Source organism: Dermacentor silvarum, chromosome 4 (genome assembly GCF_013339745.2).
Source record: "Dermacentor silvarum isolate Dsil-2018 chromosome 4, BIME_Dsil_1.4, whole genome shotgun sequence".
In the NCBI taxonomy this organism is placed as follows: domain Eukaryota; kingdom Metazoa; phylum Arthropoda; class Arachnida; order Ixodida; family Ixodidae; genus Dermacentor; species Dermacentor silvarum.
The window spans coordinates 72,826,853-72,853,889 of record NC_051157.2 but is presented as its reverse complement, the minus strand read 5'-3'; the positions used below and the strand labels follow the sequence as shown (position 1 = coordinate 72,853,889).

The 27,037-nt window shown below is 43.7% G+C and overlaps 2 protein-coding genes across 2 annotated transcripts in view; one reads left to right on the top strand and one right to left on the bottom strand.

Moving 5' to 3' along the window:
• Nucleotides 1-431: 431 nt before the first annotated feature.
• LOC119450216 (nuclear pore complex protein Nup54) lies at nt 432-24,071 on the bottom strand. The gene is made up of 10 exons (XM_049665721.1): nt 23,815-24,071; nt 22,940-23,485; nt 21,707-22,035; nt 19,175-19,362; nt 15,874-16,070; nt 14,571-14,719; nt 13,043-13,150; nt 7,795-7,914; nt 3,080-3,193; nt 432-835 (listed from the first exon to the last, which is right to left on the bottom strand). Exons 1-10 carry the CDS (start codon nt 23,921-23,923, stop codon nt 719-721), a joined length of 1,977 nt encoding a protein of 658 aa, XP_049521678.1. The 5' UTR covers nt 23,924-24,071; the 3' UTR covers nt 432-718.
• A 1,428-nt stretch (nt 24,072-25,499) lies between these two features.
• Nucleotides 25,500-27,037, top strand: part of LOC119450213 (protein cramped-like) — a 52,634-nt gene continuing 51,096 nt past the window's right edge. Inside the window, exons 1-2 of the mRNA XM_037713599.2 lie at nt 25,500-25,673; nt 26,070-26,377. Coding sequence (XP_037569527.1) covers nt 25,612-25,673; nt 26,070-26,377 — 370 coding nt within the window. The 5' untranslated portion in view covers nt 25,500-25,611. The remainder of the gene's footprint in view (nt 25,674-26,069; nt 26,378-27,037) is intronic.

Below are 27,037 nucleotides of genomic sequence, written 5' to 3'. Positions count from 1 at the left end.
CCGAGGCTTGCCAGTATTTTTTATAGGGTTCTGAGGTTGAGACCTTCAATTGACAAATAAAAATGAGAAGTAAAAAATGTCAGGTCCGTACTCCTTTAAAGGTGTTGCTGAGTCAACAAAGTGTGACCCAACAGTTTTTAATGCAACGGTGCTCACGAGCGCGCACAGGAAAACACATAGGTAGTGATGAGAGCAAGCGGTGCTTTAGCAAACAACTAAATGCCAAACCAACAGTGAGTCTCACTACCTCTACGTGCCACACAGTGTCCACAGAGACTGTTACATCACTTGCAGCTATAAAAATTGAACACTGACAGATTGTTTTATTGGTGCTGAGGCTAAGAGATGTATTCATGACACATCACAGCAAGCAAAACAAGGCATTTTAACTTCTCAAGCATGCATGACAACCAGTTCAGCAACTGCAAGAGGACAGGCTGATGCTCACTTTATTATCTTACAATTTACACTGTTGCTGCTAAAAATATAGCTTAGTCTTTAAAACTTCAGGCAGCAAATCACAATACAAATAGGGGATATCCAAAAATTCTACTCGCAGACTTTTCTGAATGAAGCTTCACTGCAGAGTACAATGTCATAGAAAGGTTTGCATGTTCCCAACTTTTATGCAGGTTGTGATGTTATTTTCCCTATGGCATTATGTGTAGCAAGAAATCTTCCAAGCGGAATCTTGGGTATCCCCTATTTGTTTGCTCTGCTATCTTCTTGGGCCACCTGCCACTTGGAGACTGCTTTCAATGTTCTTCAATTCTTCAAGATCGTTCTTAATAATCTTCACCAACTCAAAGATGCCCTTCTGCTGGCTGTTCAGGTGCTGAAACAGATACACACAAAGTCAAATTACCCTCCTCATGTAGCACAGTCAAACCTAGATGTAACGAAGTTGTACTTGCAGCAAAAAACTTCGTTATATCGAAGTCTCGTAAATTCAATCGAACTAAGATGGGGAAATAAAAATTGTTCGTTACATCGCGAATTTCGTTAAATCGAGGTTTGACTGTATTCATAATTCATTGCAAACACTGCTAACTTACAGCAATACTGCATACTAATTGTGGCTTTCAAATGCTGTGCCACTGTCTCCCTGTTCTTGCACGTAGTATTTGGAGCGGCGGTATATCTTTGTTATCCTGTACCAGATTGGATTTAGCAAACTTTCTAAATCACTCATCCCTACTGCTACGCTGATGTGCACTATATTTTAGATTCAGCGTACGTATATTTCTATTCTTTGTATTTATGCACTTTTTGTTTCATCATTTTTTACTTGTTGAGTTTGATGTAGTATTACTTTCGGTGCCTATTATGTTTCTGCTGTTTAGCTGCCAAGAAATGTAAGGGTCGAGACACCGTCAAGCTCTGCTGAGCTTTTTCTCTCAATGTGCCTCAACACTTGCGATAGAGAATAAAGATCCCCCCCATTCATTCAATAAAATCCCCAGCCTTACACTGGTTTTGTATCAGTTGACTGCAGCACTTAATTATGCAATAACTGTGCATGCTCCAAAATTTTGGTGGTACAATTTCAGGTAAGAATTTCAGGTCTGAGCAAATTCTTCAAAAGTCACAGCTTGGTTCGCCACTGCGAACTACAGTCGAACCCGGATATATCAAATCTGAAGGGGATCACAGAAAAGTTCGATATATAGGTATTTAGATATATAAATAAAAATTTATACAAATGTTTTCAGGGGGATTTTACTGCTGTTAGTTATACCCAATAATTCGTTATATGTGGGTTCGATATATCCGGGTTCGATTATTATTATTTTTATTTTTTTCGTCATGCAAATTTCTGCCAATCTAAGTACTTATTCCGATCTTATTCCGATCTGATCCCAGGAGGTTCACAACATGAAAATTCTACTGCATGATCAATGGCCAGCAAGAAATGCAGGGCAAATGGTAAGCGACCACAAAGTAGCTCTAGCAAAAGTGTTTTGAAATTCCGCAGCTTGAAATTTAAGAAGCCAACTGAAGAACAATATGTAAGCCCTTTTCATAATGCTCCGGTGCCCTTCTCCATGTCGCACATTTTTCAAAACAGTGGTTTGCAAGCTACAAACTGCACACACTAGCACTTGTCTGTTGCACACGGCTTTCCTGCGAATGATACATCTATGTCTTTCATATCATAGAAGCACCAGCTGTACACATACCCACTCATTTCAGAACTGGCTACACCACTACTAGCTTGAAAAACTAATTTACATATGCCTTAGAGGAAAGCTGGCTTAAGAATTAGAAAAAAAAAAAAAAACATTTGTAGGTGAATGCTGTGGTTTCTAGAAATGATAATTTTAGAAAACTGTGGCCAGCTATAAGAGATCATGTTATTGTGTTTTGGCCCATTATTACTTGCAGAAGCAATACAGACACATGAAAACTACACGCTCAAAGCAGTCGACCATGTAAACTAATAGGCAAAAGCGTGTAAATTACAGCTGTCACAAGAAAAAGTATTAACAAAAGAATTTAAAAAATACTGCGAAGATAGGGGGCTACAGGCTACAGCACAATAATCTGTGTGAAAAAGGGTGACAATATAAAGCACTTTCTGCAATTGTACCAGATGTACCAAGCACGGAACTACACAACTATTTACAGTACAAGAGTGTGATGTTCGGTTAGTTAAATAAGCAAGTATGAAAAAAATGTTGCTCTATCAAGTAGCCCTACTTTGCCCTCATGTACACTATTTACATTTAGGAAACTAAAAACATTAATAAACTAATGAAACAAAGACCAAACAGTCTATCCTATCAATGGCCCAGGTTTTGCATTTCTAGGTTTACGAGTGAGAAAATTGTTTCTTATATGGTGCAACTCGCCTTGAAGAAAGCTTCCAACACTAGTGCATTCCCTTTATTTCAGTAAAGTTTGTCTGCTTTAGCACCAGCCCACTCTGACAAGACACCAAGTATAGAGAAATTGCTTCCTTGAGATTTAAACTGTACCTGCCTGCTACTTTATGGTATGTAGACACAAGCCAAACCAAATATAAACAGAACTATGAATTAGTAATGCGTTAACAACCAGAGAAAAAAAAGATAGTTACCTCTTTGAGCTGGCTCATGGAATTCGGGTCGAGGCTGCAGTGTATTGTCGTGTCAGTGAATGTCATCTGGTTATTCTGCAGCTTGATCTGTGACATCAGCTCGTTTAGGCGCCCCTGCAAAAGATTTTCATTCAGAGGAGAATGCTTTGCTCACTTTTACGTTACTTTTGTTTGAGATTTTTACAGAGCCTTTCAGAAGCACACACGCAACAACGTCAGTGAGTCAAAGATTTTGATGTGTTGACCAGTCTCACCGACATACAATTTTTGTAAGTTACCGTATTTGGGAACCTACAGTAGCTGTATGTAAGCTAAACCTATGATTTGCCTTGCGTAACAACAATGCACAGGAATCATACTCTTTACTGCATTTGGAGCTTTCTGGGTGTAGCCATTGCGAAAGCTTTTGGAAAACTGCCGGCCACTTCAGCTGGCATGTTCAGACATTCATGCATGAAGCCTTTCTGCAGTTTGACCGTTACTGCCCCGCTACAAAGGAAGTATTCCCTCTGGCAGCACTGTTTGCTACCAACATTACTTGGTCAAAGCATGAATAATGCCACTAAATTAAAAGATTACAAAAAGAATGCAACTGACTATGAGTACATACACATATGAGTATGAAACAATTAATTGAAGGGCATACCTTCTCTTCTCTCCACATTAGAATTGATACTGTTGGCGGCATACTAGGTTACTAGAGAAGTGAACAGCAGTAACGATACTGGTAGCGACATCTTGTGTGTTGTGACGCTTTATCCAACCATAATGAATTTAAAGTGTTATTGTGTGACATAGGTGTTCTTGTCCAAGGAAAATAAAAAACTGCAGGTTAACCAATTATGGCTTCGCCAACACTTTACGCCAGCAGCTAAGTAGAATATTGTTGGTGACTGCCATAATAGCCCTGTGTCCTTTCTGGCTAAATTCTGTGCTACAAGATGGGTCACATGTAGGTCTGCAGTAAACCGGCATTCCAGATTACAAGCTAAAGCTCTCTTGGCAACAACATGGGAGCACACTTGCTCTTTAGGCGTGGTGAAAGGAGTGCAAGACCAGTTTTCTTCGCTTAGCCTTCGTTAGCTGTTCTTGCTGGCTGACATAGAGAAATAGGACCGGTTTGGAGACAGTTCAGCCCTTTCTTCACCCAGACCAGGATGAAGACAGGATCTTCTTCACCTTCCGCAGTCCTGCGGTTTGAAACCACTCATCACAGCTTCAGCTTCTGACGGAACATGAGCCTCTGTTGCTTCAGAGAGAATGTGTCTGCTTCGATGCTCGCAATTCTTACATGCTGAGATGAATAAATGCAGTCTCATATTTTCCATTTTCACCTGCACCTGTCACTATTGTGATTCTCTGCACTATGGCATTAGACGTACTACAAACATGGTATAAGGTATGTATGTAATTATTATGTATGTAATTACGGCATATGTCACTTCAAACTATCACAAGCATCACACTATACGTACTGCATAGGTCAGGTTATTTCTGCGGTTTCTGCTCTAATATTGCCATGTTCAGTTCAACGTACAATATTGGCTGGCTCTGCCAGTTCAAAGTGCAACACGAAAGAAAGTTAACATGTAATTTAGCTTCTCTTGTGTGGGGATTGTCAAAATGCCCTAATAAATTGAAAATGAAATAAAAATTAAATTTGTGGCTGGAATAAAGCTTGCTTTCCAGGCCGGGCGCACACAGAGCATGTTAATATTTGTCAGCCAAACGCAGATGGCACAAGCAGATAACAGGTTCAAAGTTGCAAAAGCGTTCATGATGCTACGTGGTTGTGCCAGAAAATGCGCACCCTACTGCTTAACACTTTCTTGTCCGTGCCTATTCCCATCAACAGCCCACTATGACAACTTGTCCTTTACAACCGATTGTCTTCTATATTCGATGTCTCTTACAAAAGAGGTCCAATTAATGGGAGAGATAGGGTGGCCAACCCGTGTGGGCGAATAGTGTCCATTATAACTGATTGTCCATTATATCCGTGCCTCTCTTATAACGGGTTTCAACTGTATACACTTTAGTATAAAGCATGCTCTGTGATAGGAAAAAACTCAAAAAAGGTATTCACAAAAAGTATACACAAAAACTGCTCCTTTTCCCGTGGGCAGGAAAGTGTAAAGGTGTCCTGAACCATCACTCGGGCTTGGTGAAAAAACCCCACCCCTTGGGCTTGGTGAAAAAATACAGTCCGTGGATAGCATACACTGCTGTGAACATCTCAGCCAAATTTTACAGCCGTGTGCGGCACGTAGAGTTCGCAAGCCGAGCACAGTCACCTTTTTCTCAGACATTCTCTTTTCAACAGAAGCCTCCTCCTCACTCTTTTTGGGTTGCTATATTTCGTCATACATATAGCAGATTCCCATACGCAGCTGCTATTGGCCAAAAACTGACATCAATCAAGAAGGTGTTTGGATCAGTGCGCTTCTTCTTACTGTTAGCGTGTATATTTATTGATGCAGTTTTATAAACAGGCTGAAATCTGCTTTCAAGTTTCTATAAAAATTACGTACTTCCGGAAGAAGCTGACTATCGTCCGCTCATGTGCAGCTGTGGACGCCCGCGTAGGAACTATACTTTGGCAAGACTGCTTATTGGTGACGTAGCCGTTGGGTCTCACTAATTTTGATTAGTTTTGAATTGTCGACTAGCCTCTGACCATGCAACACTTTAGGTAAGACCAGACTTACGCTTGCCAACGAGCGCTCACTCCTAGATACTCCTGGCTAGATGCCTTGGCAGACTTTGCTTCATATTGAGCTATCGCACAAAATGTGCAATTTGGATGTGACGACTATCTGTCGGTCAAGCTGGTGCGAGACAAAGCTGGTCCACACCATGTAGCACAGCCAGACTGGAGCACTTGAGCTTGAGCGCCTACTCAACCCTGTCGTGCACATATGTAGCCCCTACAGTAGCATATAGCTGTGTCTGCAGCGTCGAGTAGATACTGTTGCCACTGTGGGGCTGCCACGACGAGCCCACACACTGAGATCGCTGCCACTCGCTAAGGAGAACAGTGTGCTCTTATCAATATCTGTGGGTGATGTGACTCAAGGCCCGAGTGCAAACATCTTCCGAAGTTGCACACCCTCGAGGTGTATCACCATTATGGTCGAAGCTAGAAATCCTTTCAATGTTAGGAATCCTTTCAATGCAAGTCCGGAGTGCAGCATCTCGCACTGCCAACGTACTAGCACGAGCAAACGTGAAGAAGAATTTGACCCTCAGAAATTGTGTGATTGTCGTAGAGATAAGCGCGGAACCAAATGTGGTACTCATGGTACATGAGACATCGTGAACTCAACCATAAGCTCAGGGATAGCCAGTGAGTTTGGTGCAACGTAGGTATCAAAATCGGAAGTAGTGGCATCTACGTGAACATCCAAAATCAAATTTGAGCTGCTCCCCACGGTGATGTTTAGTGGGCGGAGGGTTGTGAGCCCCACCCCACTCCGCCGCAGCCTTCACAGTGCAAGGCATTGAAGAAGGAGGAGCAGGAGCACCACAAAGGGGATCACAGACAATCTTTGATTGCCAGTAACTCTGCTTCTGTTGAACACATTGAAGTACTTTTTGTGGCACAGTATTTCTGAAATAGTCTGTTTTAACGTCAAATGCTAAGTGATCCAGGACCCCTTTAAAAGAGACCTTTTTAATAAACACAAAGGCAGTTTAGACTGATAAGGTATTCTTTTAGAACTTTATTTTTGGTTATTTCACAGTAAGAGCTTCATTAAAAGAATAAATGAAGGCTGAAGTTCCATTTTCTGAATTTTAGGCCTATAAACCCAACGCCGGTACATCAATGCAACATGATGGATTTCAATGTATGTTCTTAAACTACGGTATGCTCTTAAAGTTCAGTCTTTCACTCCTTGGAATACAATGTATTCTACCTTTACCAACAGGAAATTAACTAGTCCCAAGCAGACACTGTCAAAATCCATGAAATCACGGAGAGCTGGTATGGTAACTTCAAGCCCGTTTTGCCACCCATCTCTTGATCTTGCATCTTTTCTGACTTACCAAGCCTCCTCTCATGATGAGAGCGACTTTTCTGGTATTGTACAAGGGTAATTTACTAATACAGTTCAACGTATTGCTCTTTTTAGTGTCCCTTTATTGTGAGTAAGGCAGAAGGCGGAAAAATAAAATGGTGGCAATGTCATTTTCAAATTCCTGCACCAGCAACCTGAGGCATTCTAAATTTTGACTACCTCTGTGTCACACCAATGAATTCAATGAACAAGGATCACACTGTGCTTGAAAGCATCCCCCCCCCCCTCCTTCTCCCCCAAGGACTCAACTTCTCAACTTTCGGAAATTTTTTTCACACAGGAATGGCCAAAATGGACAAAAACACAATGAAAGGTCACTGACTTATCTCTTGACCTTGAAGAACTGACCACTTGATAGCAACACATCTAAAGGATGGTGCATATGGAACGAATGACTGCACACTGTCAGATTTGTCACAGTCAATACTAATAGCTTAGGCATTTGCTGTTTACCATGCACCAAGAGTGACACCCCTGAATGTAATACACAGCAAATACAGCTCTTGGACCAGCTCATCGGAGAATAGATTGAGTATGAAGGAAACAAGGGCAAGTATGTGCTAATTAGCAAGAATAGATTGAGTATGAAGGAAACAAAGGGCAAGTATGTGTTAATTAGCAAATTAAAAGACATACCCTGAATTGTGTCGGCGCACTCAGTTCAGCCAGGTTGGACTCCAGCATCGTCCGCAGATGCTCCTCTTCAGGCTGTATCGCAAAGCCCATCTTGCGGCTGACCTCATGGTGAACCATGACCTGAGCACAGGTAAGTGGTGAAAATTCATATATACACCCTTCTTATAATGAAACTGCTTCACTTAAAGTTTTTTTATGGACATGATTGAGTGTATTTTACAACACATTATTCAAAGTGAAGTGGCGTTGGACACAGTACAAAATGTGAAGTGGGAAATTTAGACAGGATTTCTTGGTATAGCTTAGACAGTAAAGAGATTTAGTACAGTGCAAGGCAACAAACGCAAGGATTTAGCATTAGCGTTGCACGATCTACAGTGCACATGTCCAGTACGTAAGGTACGCCAGGGCTGTTACAAGCGTATGCTATTTTCGAGATTCAGCGTTCAACACTAACACACATAAGGGCAGCCTGCCGCAGGGTGACATGGTGGCAACCGTCAAAGTGAACACTCTCTGCTTCTAATCTATCAAGTTGTCCTTTTGCACTATCTGGACAATTCGTTCCCAACTCCTTCTTGTATTTGCTTTGGATTTGTGTCATGGTGCTTTGACAACGAAGTATTAGTAACAACCGGACTCCGAGTCCGAGATTTGTTCTCGATTTTTCAGCGCTTTAGGCTTAAGGAGAGAAACTGTACAAGTTTTACAAGGCCTCTGAGATTTGGTGGTGTGCCTCACACAACAATCGTGCTGCCTAATTTTCGAGGGCATAAATTATGAACTTTTGCTAGAACTTTCTATTTCATATAGATAGTGCCACAACCTAAATTAAAAATTTTCTCATCCAGTTGGTGCCACCATGGTCAATGCTGTGTGGATTTATATTGGGTTTATATTGATACGTGCATATTCCGTGTTTCTTCTGGACGATGCGCGCGGGCGCCCAAACGAATATTTGGTGTGCATTAGGTTTACTTGTGCTTTGCGAACTCCAATAAAAAATTCTGGAGTACTGTTAAGGGAAATAGCACTACAAAGCTCGCACTAATGACACCTTCTGGAGATGCTGTTCCCAACCAAGCCTGTGCTGAAGTGCTAAATGACACATTTTCTCGGGCATTTTCACCTTCTCACATGTTACTCCTTTTCCCGAAAGAAATACTACTCTCAAGTGGATCCCATAGTATTTAATTGTAACGGCATTAAAGCAATAACAAACAAATTACAATTAAAATCATCATGTGGTGTAGATGAAATTGACACTAAGTTCTTACATAGTACTAATGAATATTACTGTATTTTACTGCAATTAATTTTTTCTCAGTCGCTAAACACACAGTGCCTCTAGATTGAAAAACGGCCAAAATTACAATTCATAAATCTCGGGAGACCCTTAACCCTTCTAGTTATAGGCCCATCTCCTTGACAGCAGCTCCTCGTAAAATAAGGGGGCATGTTATTTACTCTCAGGTTATAGGTTACTTCAAGTCCAAGAACTTCTTCACTTCCAGACAACACGGTTTTCGTAAAATGTTCTCTTATGACACCCTGCTCCTTTGTTTTACTAATGATCTGCATTCCAATCTAGGCGGAGGATATCAAACAGACTGCATGTTACTTGATTTTTCTAAAGCGTTCAACAAAGTACACCACACCCTACTGCTATTCAAATTCAGTGCACTAAATATTGACCTTAATGTGTTTCATTGGATTAAGGCCTTCCTAACATACTGAGTGCAATTCGTAAATGCTAATGAAGTTCATGCAACCTTAACACCTGTTAAATCCGGGGTCCCACAGGGGTCAGTACTTGAGCCCCTTTTATTCCTTATTTAGATTACTGATCTGCCTGATAACATCTCATCTACGCTTTGTATTTTTGCAGATGAATGTGTAATATATTGTAAAATTACTAATGACTTGGATGTGTTCTCCCTTCAGGATGATTTAAACACATTGCTTGGCTGGTCTCGTAAAAGGCAAATGGAACTTAAAATTATAAAATGTAAATCTATGCAAATCTCCCGTGGGAATGAAGCTTGCCATAACTACTTATTTGATAACGTTCCTTTAGAGAATGTAAGAAGCTACACCAGCCTTGGCATCAATATAACCCATAACTGTTCTGTAGCGTACCAGAACGTTAGCATTGCGTCGCGTGCTAGAGTTAACACAAGCATCTTCTGCTATACTAAAAATATACAGTTAAACCTGCTTATAACGAACCTCCATATAACGAATTCCTGGATATAACGAAGTTTTTCTATTCCCCGCCATTACTCCATAGAAGCACATGTATTTGAGACCTCTACGTAACGAAGTGGCAGCAGGCGACCCCCTCGATATAACGAATTTCCCCCTCCGACAGCCTAGAGATTTCGCCCCAAATATTGTCATTTTTGCGGGAGCGGCAACCGGAAGCACCTTGTCCGCCGCGACGGAATGCAAAGCGAGCGCACGTGTGCGTGCGTGCGTGTGCGAGGCGGGCCTGCATCTCTTGACCCGGCGATCTTGCCTCCGCGGGCGTGACCTTTCCCCCTCCCTTCATTCAAACCTGATCCTGCCGCTTGCTGCAGCTGGCCTAGCCCGCCAAGCCGGCACTCTCTCCTTTTCCAGTTGATGTTGCCGACCCGCTGGTACATGCTGTGACACATCACACTCGATGAGCGCGGACGCGCGCTGTCAAACGCTGGCGGCGTGTGGAAGCGCCGCTGGAGAAGCGAGCGAAGTGACCTTCGTGCTGTTGTCTATGGCTTCAACGCAAACTGATCGCCGAGAACACACAGCACGCACAAAGCTACGAGCCGCCGACACACCTACACTGCTAGACTCTGCCCCAATGCAGATCGCTTTCAAGATAAGGCCCGCGCGACCGCGCGCCGCCGCGCAGTACGCAGTTGATGCCAGAGTACAGTACAACGCCGCCCCGCTATCCCTCCCCCCTCGTTCGCTCGCTGGTGCCTCGAGCGCAACGAAAGAAGGCGCGCTTCCTCCCTACTTTTCTTGCGCACGCGAGATTAGACGCGGTCGTCGGCTCCCTTCGCACGTTTTCACTCGCACATACAGCATACGGCGCGCGGCGACTGCGTTATCGCCCTTGGAGTTTATACGGGATATCTATGAGCCAAAACCAATTTTAGGGCCACAACGCGTCATAGACACCATCTTTATGTAGCAAATACGGATCTCAAGGGCCATACTTTTCTGGCGGAAACCGAAAATATGTCATAGTTGTCGCCCCCGGCACTTTGGGCGGCCAATGCCATCGTCCAGTCACTAAGCCAAGTGACATGAAAAGTCAAAATGGCCGCTCGGGCCGGCGCGGGGTGGCAGTTCGCAACGTATGATGCGGGAACGGTCCCACAGTTGCGACGCAACAGCGGGGTTACCAATGCATTGGGTTCTATGGGAGCTGTGCTGGGACCGGCCGAAAACGAACAGCCGGGAAAACGCAGCCCCCGGGAACGTAACAGTGGGGTTCTATGTAACACTATACGACGCTACAACGCCATCGTGGCGCTCGCTCTTTGTTTCCGATGCCTCGCGCTTGTGCGAAACGACACGCGTCCACACATCCGGTACCTGGTGTGACATTCCAAGGATGAGTGCTTCGACGAAAACAGAAAACGGGTGCGCGTTACAATGGAGGGCGCTTTAGAATCAAGTAAATACGGTAAGCGTTTCTTTTTCGAATTTTCGTGCCGAACCTGCATATAACGAAATCCTCTTTATAACGAAGTTTTTCGGGAATTTGTCAATTTCGTTATATCCAGGTTTAACTGTATAGTGACTCTGTTTTTCTTCAAATATATCGTGACTCTGTATATCTTCCATGTCAATGAGCACTGTCAATGTCACTGTGCCACGTGGCAGCAGCTTCTCAGGAATTAATGTGATCTCGTGATGATGACCAATGAACAATGTGGGAGCTCATGGGTGTCAGCAGAATCCAGCGACGATTACTAACTGCCTCGCACATGCTGGGTTCTGTTCTTTTACGTGTCCTGGAGCCAGCAGATGAAGCCCGCAGCAGTAGCAAGTTGTACAACCATGTACACCACAACATAAGCAGAAATCTCAAGGATGATTTCAAGCATACACACTTACCGCAATTGCTACTAGTAATAACAGCTTCCTTGCATTGCACAATGCACAACTTTTTCAGTTGATATCTGAGACTTAAATTTTGAAAGGTGGCTTCCAGACAAGTGTATTTAGATATATCTCAAAAAATTATTATGCTTTCAATTTAATACAACAATGCAGATTGGTTTAGTTATGTTGACTGAGACATAATTTACCTAGACGTATGCACAATTATAAAACAGATTAAAAATATTAAATTCATGGGTTTTACATGCCAAAGCCATGATGTGTTTATGAGGCACGTCATAGAGGGGGCTCCGGATTAATTTTTGAACACTTGGGCTTCCTTAACATGCACCCAATGCACAATTAGAAAACAGATGATTTTAATAAATTTGCATAAAGCATTTAGTGGACCTTGCATGAAAGTTTGCAAGTAAAATTCCCCAAGCATCTTCTTTGATACTGAGTTTTGCTCAATTTGTACTGAGAGTGATGAACATAGCAAAATAAACAACAATTCAACTAGCTCAGTCATATCTGCAGCACACACAAATGCTTGTGAAGCCTATCAACCTCTAAGCTGTGAACATAAGCAGTGGCATGGTGACAGCAACAAACAGAGCTGGAATTTTTCTATGTTCAAAACAATAGGACACTGCAAGAGCCATCCTGGTTTTGTGCTTGATTCTAACATGCACTGCAACTTTAGCAAATCCTTCTGGAAATATGAACATATGAACACATTGCAACAGTGTAAGAGTAGACCCTTCCAATGGGAGTTCCCTGGATGTTGCCATAACGCCCCCTGGGTTGTTGTGAACAAGCGTGAGCCCCCTCTTAAAGCACTGCAGAAGCTGCAGTACATGCCACAGTACTCCCACACAACTTTCCGAAAAGGATGCACTCTCTACCCCCTGATGGAATGACCTAGGTATACTGATTACTGGTCCTTATAAGCACTATTGGCGATGTGGACAAAGCATCGCCACAAATGTCTTCTTCTTCAACTCTATATTTTCAAAATTCAAATAAATAATAACTGAATTATTCACTGACTGAACGAATAAACAAATATATGTATGAGTAAATCAATCATCTCACCAATTTATAGCTACCATGACCACTATTATACAAGACTACCTTTCTTGCCTCTCACCTTCAGTATCCTATGGTACAAGTTCTGCTGCTTCCTCTTGTGTTCTTCAATTTTTGCTGCAGTATTCGTGTGGTGAATTTGGAGCTTCGAGATATCCTCGGCAATTGCCTGTTTAGATGAAAACAAATTAAAAAAAAAAGTAAACACATAAGAAAGGAGAACAATGTGCATAGAATTTCAGGTGACCTTCACTCCTACAGCAATGCCACGAAACAGACAAGTGACCTTGTACAATTATTATTGTAACTAATTATGCTTGAAAAGACGAATTACAAAAAAAAAATTGTTGGAGAAAGGCAACCCCAAATTATTAGCTGCTTATAAACAAGCATGGTGTCAGCGCCCATAGGCAAACATGAACACATCGCACTCGATGAGCGCGGACACACGCTGTCAAACACTGGCGTGAGGAAGCGCCGCGGCAGAAGCGAGTGAAGTGACCTTCGTGCTGTTGTCTATCGCTTCAACGCAAACTGAGCGCTGAGAACACACAGCACGCTCAAAGCTACCAGCCGCTGACGCACCTACACTGCCTAGACTCTGCCCCAACGCAGATCGCCTTCAAGATACGGCCCGCGCGACTGCATGCCGCCGCGCAGTTTGCAGTTGATGCCAGAGTACAATGCCGCCCGCTATCCCTCCCCCCTCGCCGGCCCCTCGAGCACAACGGAAGAAGGTGCGCTCCCTCCCCGTTTTTCTTTCTTGCGCACGCGAGATTTAGGCGCGGTCGTCAGCTCCCCTCGCACGCTTTCACTCGCACGTACAGCATACAGCACGCGGCGATGGCATTATCGCCCTTGGACTTTATACAGAACATCTATGAGCCAAAACCAATTTTAGGGCCACAATACGTCATAGACACCATTTTTAACTAGCAAATATGGATCTCAAGGGGCATACTGTTTCTGGCAGAAACCGAAAATACGTCATAGGTGTCGCCCCCGGCACTTTGGGCAGCCAATGCGATCGTCAAGCTACCAAGCCAAGTGACATGAAAAGTCAAAATGGCCGCTCGGCCGCGCGGGGTGGCAGTTCGCAACGTATGATGTGGGAACGGTCCCACAGTTGCGACACAACAGCGGGTTTACCATTGCATTGGGTTCTATGGGAGCTGTGCCGGGACCGGCCGAAAACGACGTAACAGCCGGGAAAACGCAGCACCCGGGAACGTAACAGTGGGGTTCTACTGTATAACAAAGTACTTAACTTTTTAGAAGTTCTTGTCTATAGAACACCATGTATTGATTCAAAGCCGTCAAATGGCCCATTAAGCAAAAAAGCACCAGCGTCTACAGCAGCAAAACTTCCCATTTGATGCGACGCCAAGTCACGAGCACACCTTGTGCGCTCGTGACGCTGGCTTGCATTTGCTGGCTCGGGCTTCAATGGAGCACAGCAGGCAAAAGGGAGCACCTGATGCCGCAGTATTGCGTGAGGGGAGAGGGCATCACCGCAAAGCAAACACTGTGAACAAAATCTGCACTCTGTCCAGAAGTGCCGACGATGAAGGCGCAACAAGCTCACTCACATCTAGTCGACACTGATGTTGCTTGATCTCATGCTCCTGAAGTTTGAAACGACGCCGAAGCTCTGCAAATCCGATCATAGGCACTGGGATGAGTCGCTCTGGGTCTGGGTTGTCCAGCTTAGCCTGCTCCCACAGCAACGGATCTATGCCTGCATGAGGGAGAAAAGAAAGGTGCACACAGAACAATGTAAATCAGTGCGAACAAATAATGAAACAAGGGCTGGTAATTAGGGGCTATACATTCAGCTCCTTTTGCAGGTGGCACCACAGATGTGATGACCCATTCATCTCCAGTCAACAGTGGCACATCTTTGAGTGCACACTAACTGCATGTAATGTGCAAGCATGGTGAACCTAAACCTGACAGTTACTGGCATGAGCCTGTATCTAAACCTTTTCATGTATGTTTTGAAGCATGTTCATGAGACTACACATATACAAATGAATGCTGCTACAGTATCCAACATGGCAGCCACAACTAGACACCCTGACAATGTTGGCAAGGTAAACCACCTAAAGATGAAACAGCTTTCACTTGTGCAATGATTCAGAGCGGTTATCTAAACTTATGCGTACTAACAGTCAAGTTAAAATGAAGCTAAATGTTTGCTACACCAGGAGCTTTTATTACAGGTACAGTCACTCAAAAATTTAAGAATGTTTCAATATTAAAATAAAGGAATGTTAGGCAATGAATAAACTTCAGTAACAGAAAAATAGCAATGGACCAAACAGTAATGAATAACCACTGTTATCTGCAGCAGTAATACTAAGGGCCTGCAAAGAGAAAGACGGTGGTTGAACTCGGTGGACACAACGGCACAAACAAAAATCCAAAGACACCTAAGCACTTTTTATGAGTTGTGAATGCGAAAGCATTAATGTTCGATTGAATGCCACTGAGCAGTCCTTCAAGTTTTGCACTGCAAGTAATGTTTTCAAGTTTTGCTGCGGGGTGTTATGAAGTTTTGCAGATCTTCTGCTGTCTCACTGCATCAGATCGACGCATCTGCACTTCACATTTCTGCTCCAAATGTTCACTATGTTCCTCGGGCTCATCGCCGCCACTTTTTTGCAGTACACTATAAAATATTGTGCATGTCTTTTTCATTTCTTCAGTAGTACTGTTCTTAAATTCCTCATACAAAATGTCGAAGAACAAGAGTGTGAAGTTGCCCACTAGCAAAAAAACTGAAGCTTTCAGCTAAGCCTTGTTGCACCTGTTCTTAGCGTGATGGAAAGCACAAACTGCACCTTCTACTTGCCCTATCTCCTCCTCCCATTCGAGGAGACATTCACTCACCACAGGGCGGGTTCGCAAGGTAGTGCTGCAGCCAGTCCTTGGATGCGGCTGCCTTGGAAATGGTTGAGTGCACGCCCATATTAGTCAACTGGGGCTTCACAGTTGCTTGTTCCAGGTATGACACCACTTCATTGGATGGAAACCGTCGCGTCTGTCCTGTTTGAGCACGTTCCATTACGTACACGACCAGCTCGCACCTGCAAATGTCAAGTAAGGTATGTCAAAGTCCTATTGGGCACTAAAAATTGCTCAAAAATTTCCTCGCATTCAAGTTCAGCAGTACTTTTGACTACTCTGCAGTAACGATGTCGTGACTAGTGTCCAGCTCCTCATAAGTGTTTGGGACAATTAGAGGCAAAAGCGGTAATTTTTTTTTTTTTTCAAGCCAAAGGTTATGAAGCTTCAAAGCTGATGCATAAATATTTTTTCAGAACTTTCAGTTTTAAGAAAAGCTATTAGAATAGTAGGCATCAGAACAGTATAAGAATATTTGAGAAAAGCGACTTCCTAATATCAAATCAAATACTGAATACTTTCTTATTTCTAAACAAAGTGAAATATAAACTTTGCGTAAAGTTTGTTTGATAAAAAAAAAACTTATTAACGCTACTGCACACATGGATGTAACGCTGTTCAAAACAAAGTGTCTGGTCAACTAAGGAGCCTGTAAATAACAAACAACTGGCTTCAGTCATCTGATGCACTGCGACAAAGACAGTAATAAACAAAGGAAAAGGACATCACCAGGTACACATAGAGCATTGTGCTCGCTGGAGAAGACTAGTGTAATGACACAGCACTAGAGATAACATTAGCCCTTTCCGTGCAAAGAAAAAATCTCACTCAACCAGCCATTTTCCCCAATACATATGCCAATGACAAGTCTCGTTCGTTCAGGGAATTCCTCTTGTCTACTGAGTGCAACAGACGAGTCCCAGTTGTTTTACCATTTTGGTGTGAATGCTGCAGTACTACTAGACAATGCAGCATCTCAGAAAACTGATTTTGTGTGCACGCAGTTGGAAGAAGCGCAGCGCAAGTCTCGCTCTACTGGATTTTAAGAATGGCACCGCAGAGTTAGCTATGGCAGACTTTTTCAGTTATAGAATTGTGGTGTTTCTGGGCGTACGTACACCTCAAGTAAACAATCAGACCTGAAAACCTCTCGTGAGCTGTGCTCAGAGCTTTAACTTGGTATTGATGAGTGTGAGGAAAAGTTCAAGCATCTGACGGCCTTTATCGTGAGGACACGGATCGGCGAAAACGCTTTGCCACAAGCGTCTCTGCGATTTCCTATCCACGCAGTATCACGAATTACGCGTCACACAGAGGACAACAAAAGTACGATTTACAGTAGAACCTCGTAGATACGATTCTGCGTAATACATTTTTCGGGATATGGTTTTTTTTTTTTTCCTTTCCCGATAATATGATTTGGTTGGATAATACGTTGGATGATAGGATTTTCGGATGCTACGCTTTATTTTCCAGTTCCCGTGAAGATCGTATCAATGAGATTACACTGTACTTCCAAAAAATGTCAAGCTTGGCATGCAGACTTTCTGTGGTGATGTCTGTGTGCAACTCAAACCCATGAAAAATACTGACAGTAACAGACAACAGAAAATAACAAATAGGCTGCTGATATTGCAACATCGAAATCTGTTCACAATGAATCATTTTTTAAACATAACTCAAATTTCCATGGTTCTATTTTAAAAACTTGGCACAGATAGGGTTAAAGGGATGGAAACATGGTGAGAATAGAAAATTACAGTAGACTTCCATCAGTTCGACTCTGGCAAATTCAATTTTTCTTTTAATGCTATCTTGGCCGAACAACCCAACTGGTGCCCATGTATTTCTATAGGCTTAACCTATCGTTCGGCCCCGCCAGATAATTCCATCAATTTCGTCGGTCCCATCAGAGTTGAATTACATTAGTTGACAGTATGTACAATCTGCTGTGCTCGAATTCAGACAACAAACTTGTACGCCGCCTAAATGTGAAGTATTCAATGACTTGAACGTATTCAGCAGAATTTATCTGCCTCATGTGTTTTCTCAAGAACCAGCGTCTCTACGCTACAACCATGGCTCTCCTGCAGCACAATCATTTGGACTGGCTGATTCATGGGGTTTAATGTCACAAAGCAACAAGGCCATGAGAGAGGACATACCATAGGGCTCCTGAATAATTTTGACCACCTGCAGTTCTTTTTAAATTCAAGTACAGGGGCATTTTTGTATTTCACTGCCAATGAAATGCGGTTGCTGTGGCTGGGTATAAAGCATGTGACATTGTGCATTGCAGCAGAATGCGCTTGCCACTGAACCACCATGGCAGGTTGAATTACTCAGAACAGTCACCACTTGCATCGGTCTTTCTCCCCCAAGGCTACAATTGCTGTTATGCTCTATATTTTAACAGTACTGAATATTCGATAATTTCAAATAGTGAATTCTCAAATCAGATATGAATTCAAAAACCAAGGCTGTTTGATTCGTATTTGAAATTTTGAATAGTACTTACACACACCAATCTTCAAGAGGAAAAAACCAAGAACTATGAGCATAAATACTCTGCTCCCACAGGTCACCAAAATTATGAATTTTCCTTTTAAGTACAACATTTAAACGCCTTAGGAGAGCATCCTGCATATCATGCGTATGTGAGTAGACAGGCCATGACCTCAAGCTTACTCTTAAGGGACTCTAAAGAGAAAAATAAGTTGAGCTGCATTAATAGGTATAATTTTAGAATACCAAGAAAGACACTTTTATCATGAGGGGAGGCTCAATGAGTCAGAAAACACGTAAAAATGAATGATGGGTGGCACCTTCCACCTTGGAATTCCCTTACCCCGTCCTCCTTGATGTCATGGATCTCGACAGCATCTAATTGGGCCTAAGTAATTTTTTACCAGCAAAGATGGACTACACTGTACTCTAAAGAAGCCAAAGACTGAACTTAGCAAGTTTTCCTAACTTTTACTGCACCACAATGGCCTGAATATGAAATACTTTGAAATCCATGACGTCACACCGACGTACCAACGCCAGGGCTTTGCCACGAAATTTAAGAAATTAAAGTTTGGCATTCAATTTCTCTCCTAGTAATGAACTTCTTAGTGCAAAATTATTGAACGCAGGGTTTTGAGAGAATACTTTGTCAGCCTAAGTTAACATAGTGTTTCTCTCTTGTGACCCCTTAAAGTGTTTGACAGAGAAAGTTGCGGTGGTTGTGTTGCAAACACCAGGCCCAGTTATGAATGCAAGGTGACTGCAAAAGACAACACACCTATTGACATCAAGGCTCTTGAGACCTTCAACACAGACAGCCACGTTCGGTTTGTTGCCCAGCGCACGCTGAAGCCCCTCAACCAGCTGCGCCTGCAAGGGTTGCACCTCTTCCAGCTTCTTCTCAAACAGCAGTGCTAGTAGGCCGTCCTGTGGCTTGGCTTGGGGCAAGCGGCTATAGCCGATGGCCTACGAATGAAAGAGAACACTGTGACATCGGATTTCTTTCGAATGTGTATATTTCTGCCAAAGGAAATGGACACACAGAAGAAACATGACTAAAATTCTGTCTATAGTATGTGATAACCCTTTAGCATAAATTGCGACAAACTTTCACTTTGGCTAAACTGGTTATAAGAAGAGCTAACTATACTATTAAAGCAACCTTGGCATAGCTGCAGGAGTCAAAATTTTTCGCTCACTGCCTTTAAATAGCACATTAGTACAAGACGTATGCACATGGTGGTTAGCAAATATATGGTGCAAATTTCAGACCCCAACTTCAGAGGTTTTCAGTGCATTGCACACACTGCCTAATCTGGTAGGTCATGCCGAGGAGCCATGCAGATTCTCAATGTTCTGGGTTCTGCATCATTTCTTTTGTCTGTTAAGGCAGACTCTCTTTTTCAATTTTGGTATCAGAGGCATCTGTATTTTACAGCTTTTAATGATGCGTCTACAGTCACCAACCGATAAATCAGACACCGATAATAATTTGGACAAGCTTGATTATTCAGACATCTCTGCTGCACCACCACTAGCACCATAGACTTAATGTATAAGGACGACCGAAATTTCGGACACCTTACGGCGCATCGTGCGATAATTCGGATTCTGACTGCACAGCCGTGTGATAATTTGGCCACCGAGTTAAGCAGAAATGGAGCTAATTTCGTTTTGATACGTCTCCGGAGTGACTGTCGGACATGTTGCCAGTGCCTCCTTGAAACGGAAACTAGCGAAGGCTAGTACATCTATTAAATGCTCCATTTGCAATTTGTGCAATTTGTCGAATGATTTCCGTTCCGCTCTTATCATCGACTGTTCACGGCTGGCTGATCTCATTGATAATGTGCGTGTAGTGTCCCTCTGACAACTGACGAAGCCCAAAAAGCGTGAAAAAGAATAGCATAAAAGGCATCGCTAGAAACTCGCAGCCACGAACTGTATAGGCCAAAATCAAGCAAATGTGTGCATAGCTACGCATTGACAAACTTGGGCCATATTCTCGGATGATCGCTTTTGAAGATAGTTTTATTTTCGTGATATTTCGTGTGACTAGCCCTGGATGCATCGACAGGTGGTAGTGTTTCCGCACTGCCAAGATAGCGTGCTCAGCACTGTGCCAAGAATACCTTCGTTTGTAGACGTCAATGCATCTTGCGCTAGTATATGCAACAGACAGCATGACTGGAACTGTGCTAAGAATGCTGTCGCATGTAGATGACGATGCATCTTGTACTAGTGATGTGAAAGACAGCGCGCTTGGCACTGTGCCGGGAATGCTATCGCTCATAGATGCCGATGTGTCTAGCACTTGTCAGACGAAATTGAAGGCTGAAAATGACGATCCGAGAATACAGCACACCTTTTTTGAACACTTGTGTAATGAAGTCACTCATTTTCTAGGGAATCCAGAATTTCAGTTTCGCGATTATTCGGACGTTGTGGAGGTCTCCATTGAGCCCGAATAATTGGTTGGCTACTGTACTTGCATTTCAAACATAAGATTTTCACAGATGTTGCTTCTTTATATGCCATTCCAAATTTCGCAGCAGCCAGCCTTCAAAAGCTTGGAATTGTGTTTGCTGTGGCTGTCTGTCTGCCCTTTCTGCTCCTCCTAAACAATGCTTTCACACCAATGCATGTGATGCGGGACTGTGATTAGGTGAGAAAATGTCAAGAACTGCAAATTTGTGTTCAGCATGATGGCCATTTCTCACGACAGGTTTTGTCACTTGTCTGTATTACAAGACATTGTCTATTGCAGCCATTAGGACATTGCAATGTAGCCAACTACCTTACTGGTTAGATATGTCCAGTGCTCCTGACTGTTGCCTAGGCACTAACTTCCAATGCATAGCAATTGTGATATCACAGCTAGATATTCGTAGCTTGAACACATACTTATGATTCATTAGTTCTTTCTTTTGGTTCACTTCTTTTTATTATTCGTTAGCAGAAGCTCTCATTGTATAGTGCACAAAAATTTTTGTGCATCTATGAAAAGGAAGTGTTTGCTGTTGTCTCGAAGACATGTTTACACATCGCAGTCATTTAAATATGCATCACTGAAACTCCATTCCACACATAGTGTCACAATGTGCACATGGTTGGTTCTTCAGTGGTTGGCACGTTGAACTAAATGTTTCTACCATGGCATAGGTTCAATCCCACATGCCACCAAAGGACTCTTTCTTTTGATTCCTGACTTTTAACTACACAACAAATTAAATTCACCGGGTTGCAGATTCCCTGTAAATCTGACTGCAATAAGGGAGAGTGCATTCAATGCTAACAAAGTGTAGTCCACCTTGAATCGACAGAAGGGGTTCTCAGTGGTGAACACCACAGGAGGTGCCGTGGCCGAGAAGTAGCCCTTGCCGGTGCCCCAGAATGCCTGCAGCTGATTCCACTTGGCCAAAATGGTGTCCCTCTCGTCATTGAACACTGTGGGCAGAGATAGTGCCGTCGCCAGGTTGGTGATGTTGCTGGCAGAAGGCGCGGCTGCTGCCGCCGCAGCCGCTGCTGAGGGGCCGACAGCACCAAATGATGGGGCTGCACTGGTTCCAAAGCCAGTTGAGAATAGTGAAGTGCCTCCAAATGGGTTGCTTTGTGTTGTGGTTGTGTTGGCACCGAATCCTGAGAAAAACGGTATGGAATTTGACGCGAGGTCAACACCAATGACTTAACTATCCTCTAATAGCATAAAGATATCGAGTGGCTTGCATGCATGTGTGTGAAATGATATGGACCACTTACAGTAGAATCTCAGGGATGTGCGAATATTCGAAACTACCAGTAGTGTTCTATTCGATTTGGTCTTAGAATCAAATAGTCACTATTTGTAAATATGAATATCATTTTATAAATAAATTGCAAATAATTAAAAACATTTTAACAAAGTTGAAGCAAAATTACAGTAAATATTAACCCCACGGGCACCATATAGACATAGAACATAAGAACTTGTGTAGCAGAGGAATTTATGTTGCTTAGGAAGCCATATTTTACCGGCTATGAAGTGATCGTTCGCACTCTCTGAAGAGTCCTGTGCATGCAAAGAAACTGCTTGCTTGTTCCCAATGCTCCATTTGTGCTTTTTAGAAACAAGGTTTCACAACGTGCTATGTAATGACAGACACGCTAACATTAAGAATGCTAAGATATGAACATTGTTTTATATCAATTGTGAAAACGAACATTCATAGTATTCAATTCGATTAAATCTCAAAAATCGCTATTTGCACACCCTTATAGAATCCTCTACATGCAATATGCAGTACTAGCACCGCAGACAGCATTAATTTGGCACACGTATAACAAGCCTGTATCAGCCATAAAGTAATGCGGTAATTATCTCTCTTGTACTACTCCTCCACCAGATGGCATAATTTGCCATAAAACCATACTTTTATGACAATATGGCATAGCTAAGACTCTCTAAAATAAACGTATACATTTAGAGGTAATGACATACTGATAGCAGGCATTCACAAGCTACAATGCACAACGCACGTCATTTAACAAGTGACCCTGTCCTCACCTCCAAACGAAAAGCCAGTGCTACCAGCTGTTGTTGAAGCAGCTCCAAACGAAAATGTTGGTGCAGCCGTAGTGGTTCCTAGGGTACCGCCGAAATTAAATGTTGGCGCTGCTGCGGTCGTTTGCGCGCCAAATCCAAACCCAGTGCCAGCTGCTGCTGGCTGGCCAAAGCTAAAGCCAGTGTTGGTCGTGGCGGCAGTTGGCTGGCCAAACGTGAACCCGGTGGTCGTCGTGGCTGCAGTTGGCTGACCGAACGTAAATCCAGTGGTTGTCGTGGCCGCCGGCTGACCAAACCCAAAGCTGGTGGCCGCAGTAGGAGCTGCCGCTGGCTGGCCAAACGAGAATCCGGAAGTTGTTGTGGCAGCCGCCGGCTGACCAAACGTCGCGCCCGGCTGGCCGAACGCAAAACCCGTGCCAGTGGACGCTGCTGGCTGGCCAAATGTGAACCCTGTCCCAGAGGCGGCTGTGTTCGCAGGCTGTCCAAACGTCATGCCGAACCCAGTTGCTGCAGGTGTGCTCGTTGCTGGCGTCGTACCAAAGCCGACACCTGCGAAGTGTGCATTAATTGCCGACATTACCATCGTTACGAGCACATGCACAGGGACGGCGACTAAACGAAACACGTATCATATCACTCCCCTATCCTTTCGTGTTGTGCTTTGTTCCCGCGACTTCACTCACTAAACGAACGCCAAGAGCACAAATAAGAATGACGATTTACAAAATTTTAATGCGATCTGACAGAACGAAATCGGAATTCTTAGCAGGATAACTGGTACGCAGCCTTTCCCAGAACGAGGACGTACTAGGCTATTCCACATTTCGATTCGAGTGGTTTCAAAGCAATAAAGCCAAAACGGCACCGTCAAAACTAACCAGGTGTAGCGGTTCCAAACGTTGGTGCGGTCGTCGTGGTAGTCGTGCCAAATCCTGTAAAGCCGAATCCCGTTGGTTTCGCAGCGGCGCCAAAAGCGAAACTGGACATTCCTATCTAATTACAAATTTTTGGTGTTGCATCTAACTAAAAACAAAGCTGATGGAGCAGTGTGTGAAGCAGTAGTCGTTACAAGCTTGCTTAAAAAGTATTGGCAAAAGCGCGCATCGCCGCCATCGTGTTTTGATTCAATGTGGCCAGGCGATGGTGAAGGCCACGTTGAAACCTGTCATATCTATTTAAACTTGTTTTTTTACAAATCACGGCTTTAATTGTCTACAACTCAGTCATTTCGTCACCTGCTTATAGAAAAATGAAGGCAGCGTTTATTAGGACGTGCCGTAACGTCAGGTAACGTGCTGAGTTGTGAAGTACCAAACAAAAACAGCAAGCCGTTTCGCCAGCCAATAGCGTAAGTTCTGGTTTTGAACTAAACGCGCTAAGCGACGTCGGCTGCTCTCAGGCGCACGTATCTGTCGCAAGTGACAGCGGTGGCTCCGCAACACCTGGTTAGTTTTGACGGTGCCGCTTTGCCTTACTGCTTTGAAACCACTCGAATCGAAGTGCGGAATAGCCTAGTATGTCCTCGTTCTGGGAAAGGCTGGTTCCAGTTTCTCAGAGTTGATTTTCATCAGTTTATTTCAACTGCAGCTTTTGCGGCCGGCTCTATAATTAAATGAGATTGTCTAGTTCCTTTGCCTTGAACACACAATAATATTGCGTCCGTCATCAGATTTTCTTCATGGACGTGTAACTACTGTAACATGAGACTTAGAAACAATACAATATTTTGCGATTGTGAAGATTTTCTATGTCACGTGCGTGAAGTTGGTCAGAAGAAACCTAGCTCGAGTCTCGGGGTGTGCTGCATGCGGAACTTATTTTTGTGGATTACATACGAAAAAGAAATCAGTTTGAGAAACAATGCTTAGCCTGAATGCTGTAGTAACAATACAACGCTTCACAGCAGACTGGCTTTCTTTCAAGTTTATTAACATGAAATAGTCTTTGCGCAACGCATATTTGCATGGTCAACGTCCAGTGGTCTGGTTTTCTGTGCGCATTGGCGTGAAGAGACCGCAACAAAATAAATACTGCCAAGAAAGTTGTTTCAGCACCTATATGCACTATACAAACTATTCAGCCAAAGTGAGCTTGTGCGGTGAGTGTGCAGATTTTTTTATTCACAGAATTCCTTTCACATAGAAAACGCGAGTGATCAAGTTAATATCAAAATTCCTTTTTCGCGTTGTAATTCACGCCGCATTCGACAGAAATAGTCACTAAGAACAGAGTACTCCTTGCTTATTTTTTTAGTCGGCTTAGATATTTAAATAGCGGAAGTTCAAAGCAAATTACTAACCGCAATTCGGCATGCAATCAAGGTTTCAGGCGGGACGAATAGGGACGAGCCTGCTATTTGTTCCCCGCGTCAAACTTTAGGCGCAGCCTCGAAAACTTTCTCCCAATAAAATCACTGCAGCGCCTGCCAGCTTTCCGCAGACTTTTTCATGCAAGTAAGAAACGTTTTTCGACCACAAAACAGGCGAAGTGATGTCACTACAGCAGGCCGTATATCAGAAACTTGACTTGCTCGGCTCCCAGAAACCCCCATACGTGTAGCAACAAGCGACTGCAAGCCAAACACGCCTTTGACATTTTGTGCGCGCTGTACAGGATCGGCGGTTGGATACCTCTGGTCCCGAGATGTTGGAGTTATAGAACACGTTACCGGTCCGATGGTAAAGCGCAAAAAGCCTGGATCATGCTCTGCACAGGAAGAAAAGCGCCCCGAAGAGTCGTAAGCGTCGATCTCCTCGTTAAGCCTACTTCGATCTTTTCGTGTCGTCGCCATATTTTTCTGCGCTTATTTTTCCAGTGTTTTTTCTCCGTCGCCGTTGTGCAGATTCGCGCACGGAAATGTCACGCACTGTCTCGCTCATGCCAACCGCGCAGGAGCGTGCCAGGTTCAAACCAAAGCGCGCCCGATCGCTGTCGAAATAAATGCGGAGAGTGTCCTCCATCCCGGAGGGTACCAAAGTTTAAAAACCTTTTCGTGTTGGTAGCCATCTTACTTCCGACAGTATTTTTCTGCACTTTATAATTTAGATTGCAGCTTCTTAATTGCCGCTGTGCTCTCCCTGGGTCGCATCTATCGCGTGGAATTTACTTGTCTTGCGTTTGTGCGTCTTCGCAGATCAACGGAGACTGGGAAGGAAGCTGGAGATGCATCGGTTCCCAACCGCGCCGAGGTCCAGCCTGCTGCTGTTCAGCAGCTCGCTCGCACTCGTTCCCAAAACGCTCCACGTCTCGGCTCGCCCAGCGGATTAAACAGTGCAGCGGCTGGTGACGATGGTGTGTCCGAGAAGCAAGAAGTCAAAAGTGCAGTGCCTGTGCAGCGTTCAAGTTTGCGCGTTACGAAGCGACCGCGCAAGGACGCCAGCCCGCCGCCCAGTTCGTCCAACCCGCCCGCCACCAATGCGGCTGCAAACAAGAAATCCGCTGGTCAGTGCCTTTTCCCGCAGTGCCCAATTTCGGTAGTGCCTTTCGTCTTGCGGCGCCCGGTGGTGTCGCACAGTGTTTTCTGTGGCGGCAAAGAGTCTGTGATGCTGTGCCGGCGATACGGGTGCTACTGTCGTTGTCTTTCACGTATGATTGATAGCTTCGCTGATCGGGCGTGTCAGTCTTCCTGTTGTCGTCTGTGTATCCGATAGCATTGCTTTGGTAAGTAAACATGCGTGCAGTGCCTGACTACTCCGCAACGACGTTTCGTTTTGCTGACAGTGCACTCACGCGCGCTTGTAGCAGAGCGCAAAAGTGTGTGTGTGTCCGCGACATAACAGTGGAGAGAGCTATGTCTTGTTGGCCACCAATTCTTCTCTTTGTTGCTTAGAGTGTCCATGATTATTTCGTTGTGTACGAAATGTCATTACACTTTAACAAGACACCGCATTGGGTTTCCCCTTTACTGCCCTCTCTCTAAAAGAAAAAAAAAAAAAAAAAAGAAAGATCATACGAAGAGCATGCACACGGGTAAGTTGTTGATGCCAATAGTTGAAGACCATGGACCTCATGTTACTACTCTTCAACATTATGTATGGCACATCCTTCGAGTAGCACTATACACATTTCATCCCCATTTAATGTCACAAGGAATTTCTTCCG

Bases quoted from the DNA above. Each gene is read 5' to 3' on its own strand.
- LOC119450216 (XM_049665721.1), bottom strand. From the start codon at position 23,923: ATGTCCAGTTTCGCTTTTGGCGCCGCTGCGAAACCAACGGGATTCGGC. The intron at 22,036-22,939 runs GTGAGGACAGGG...CGTTTTTCTCAG, and splicing joins CACTGGCTTTTCGTTTGGAG to GATTCGGTGCCAACACAACC. The intron at 3,194-7,794 runs GTATGTCTTTTA...AATCTTTTGCAG, and splicing joins GTGCGCCGACACAATTCAGG to GGGCGCCTAAACGAGCTGAT.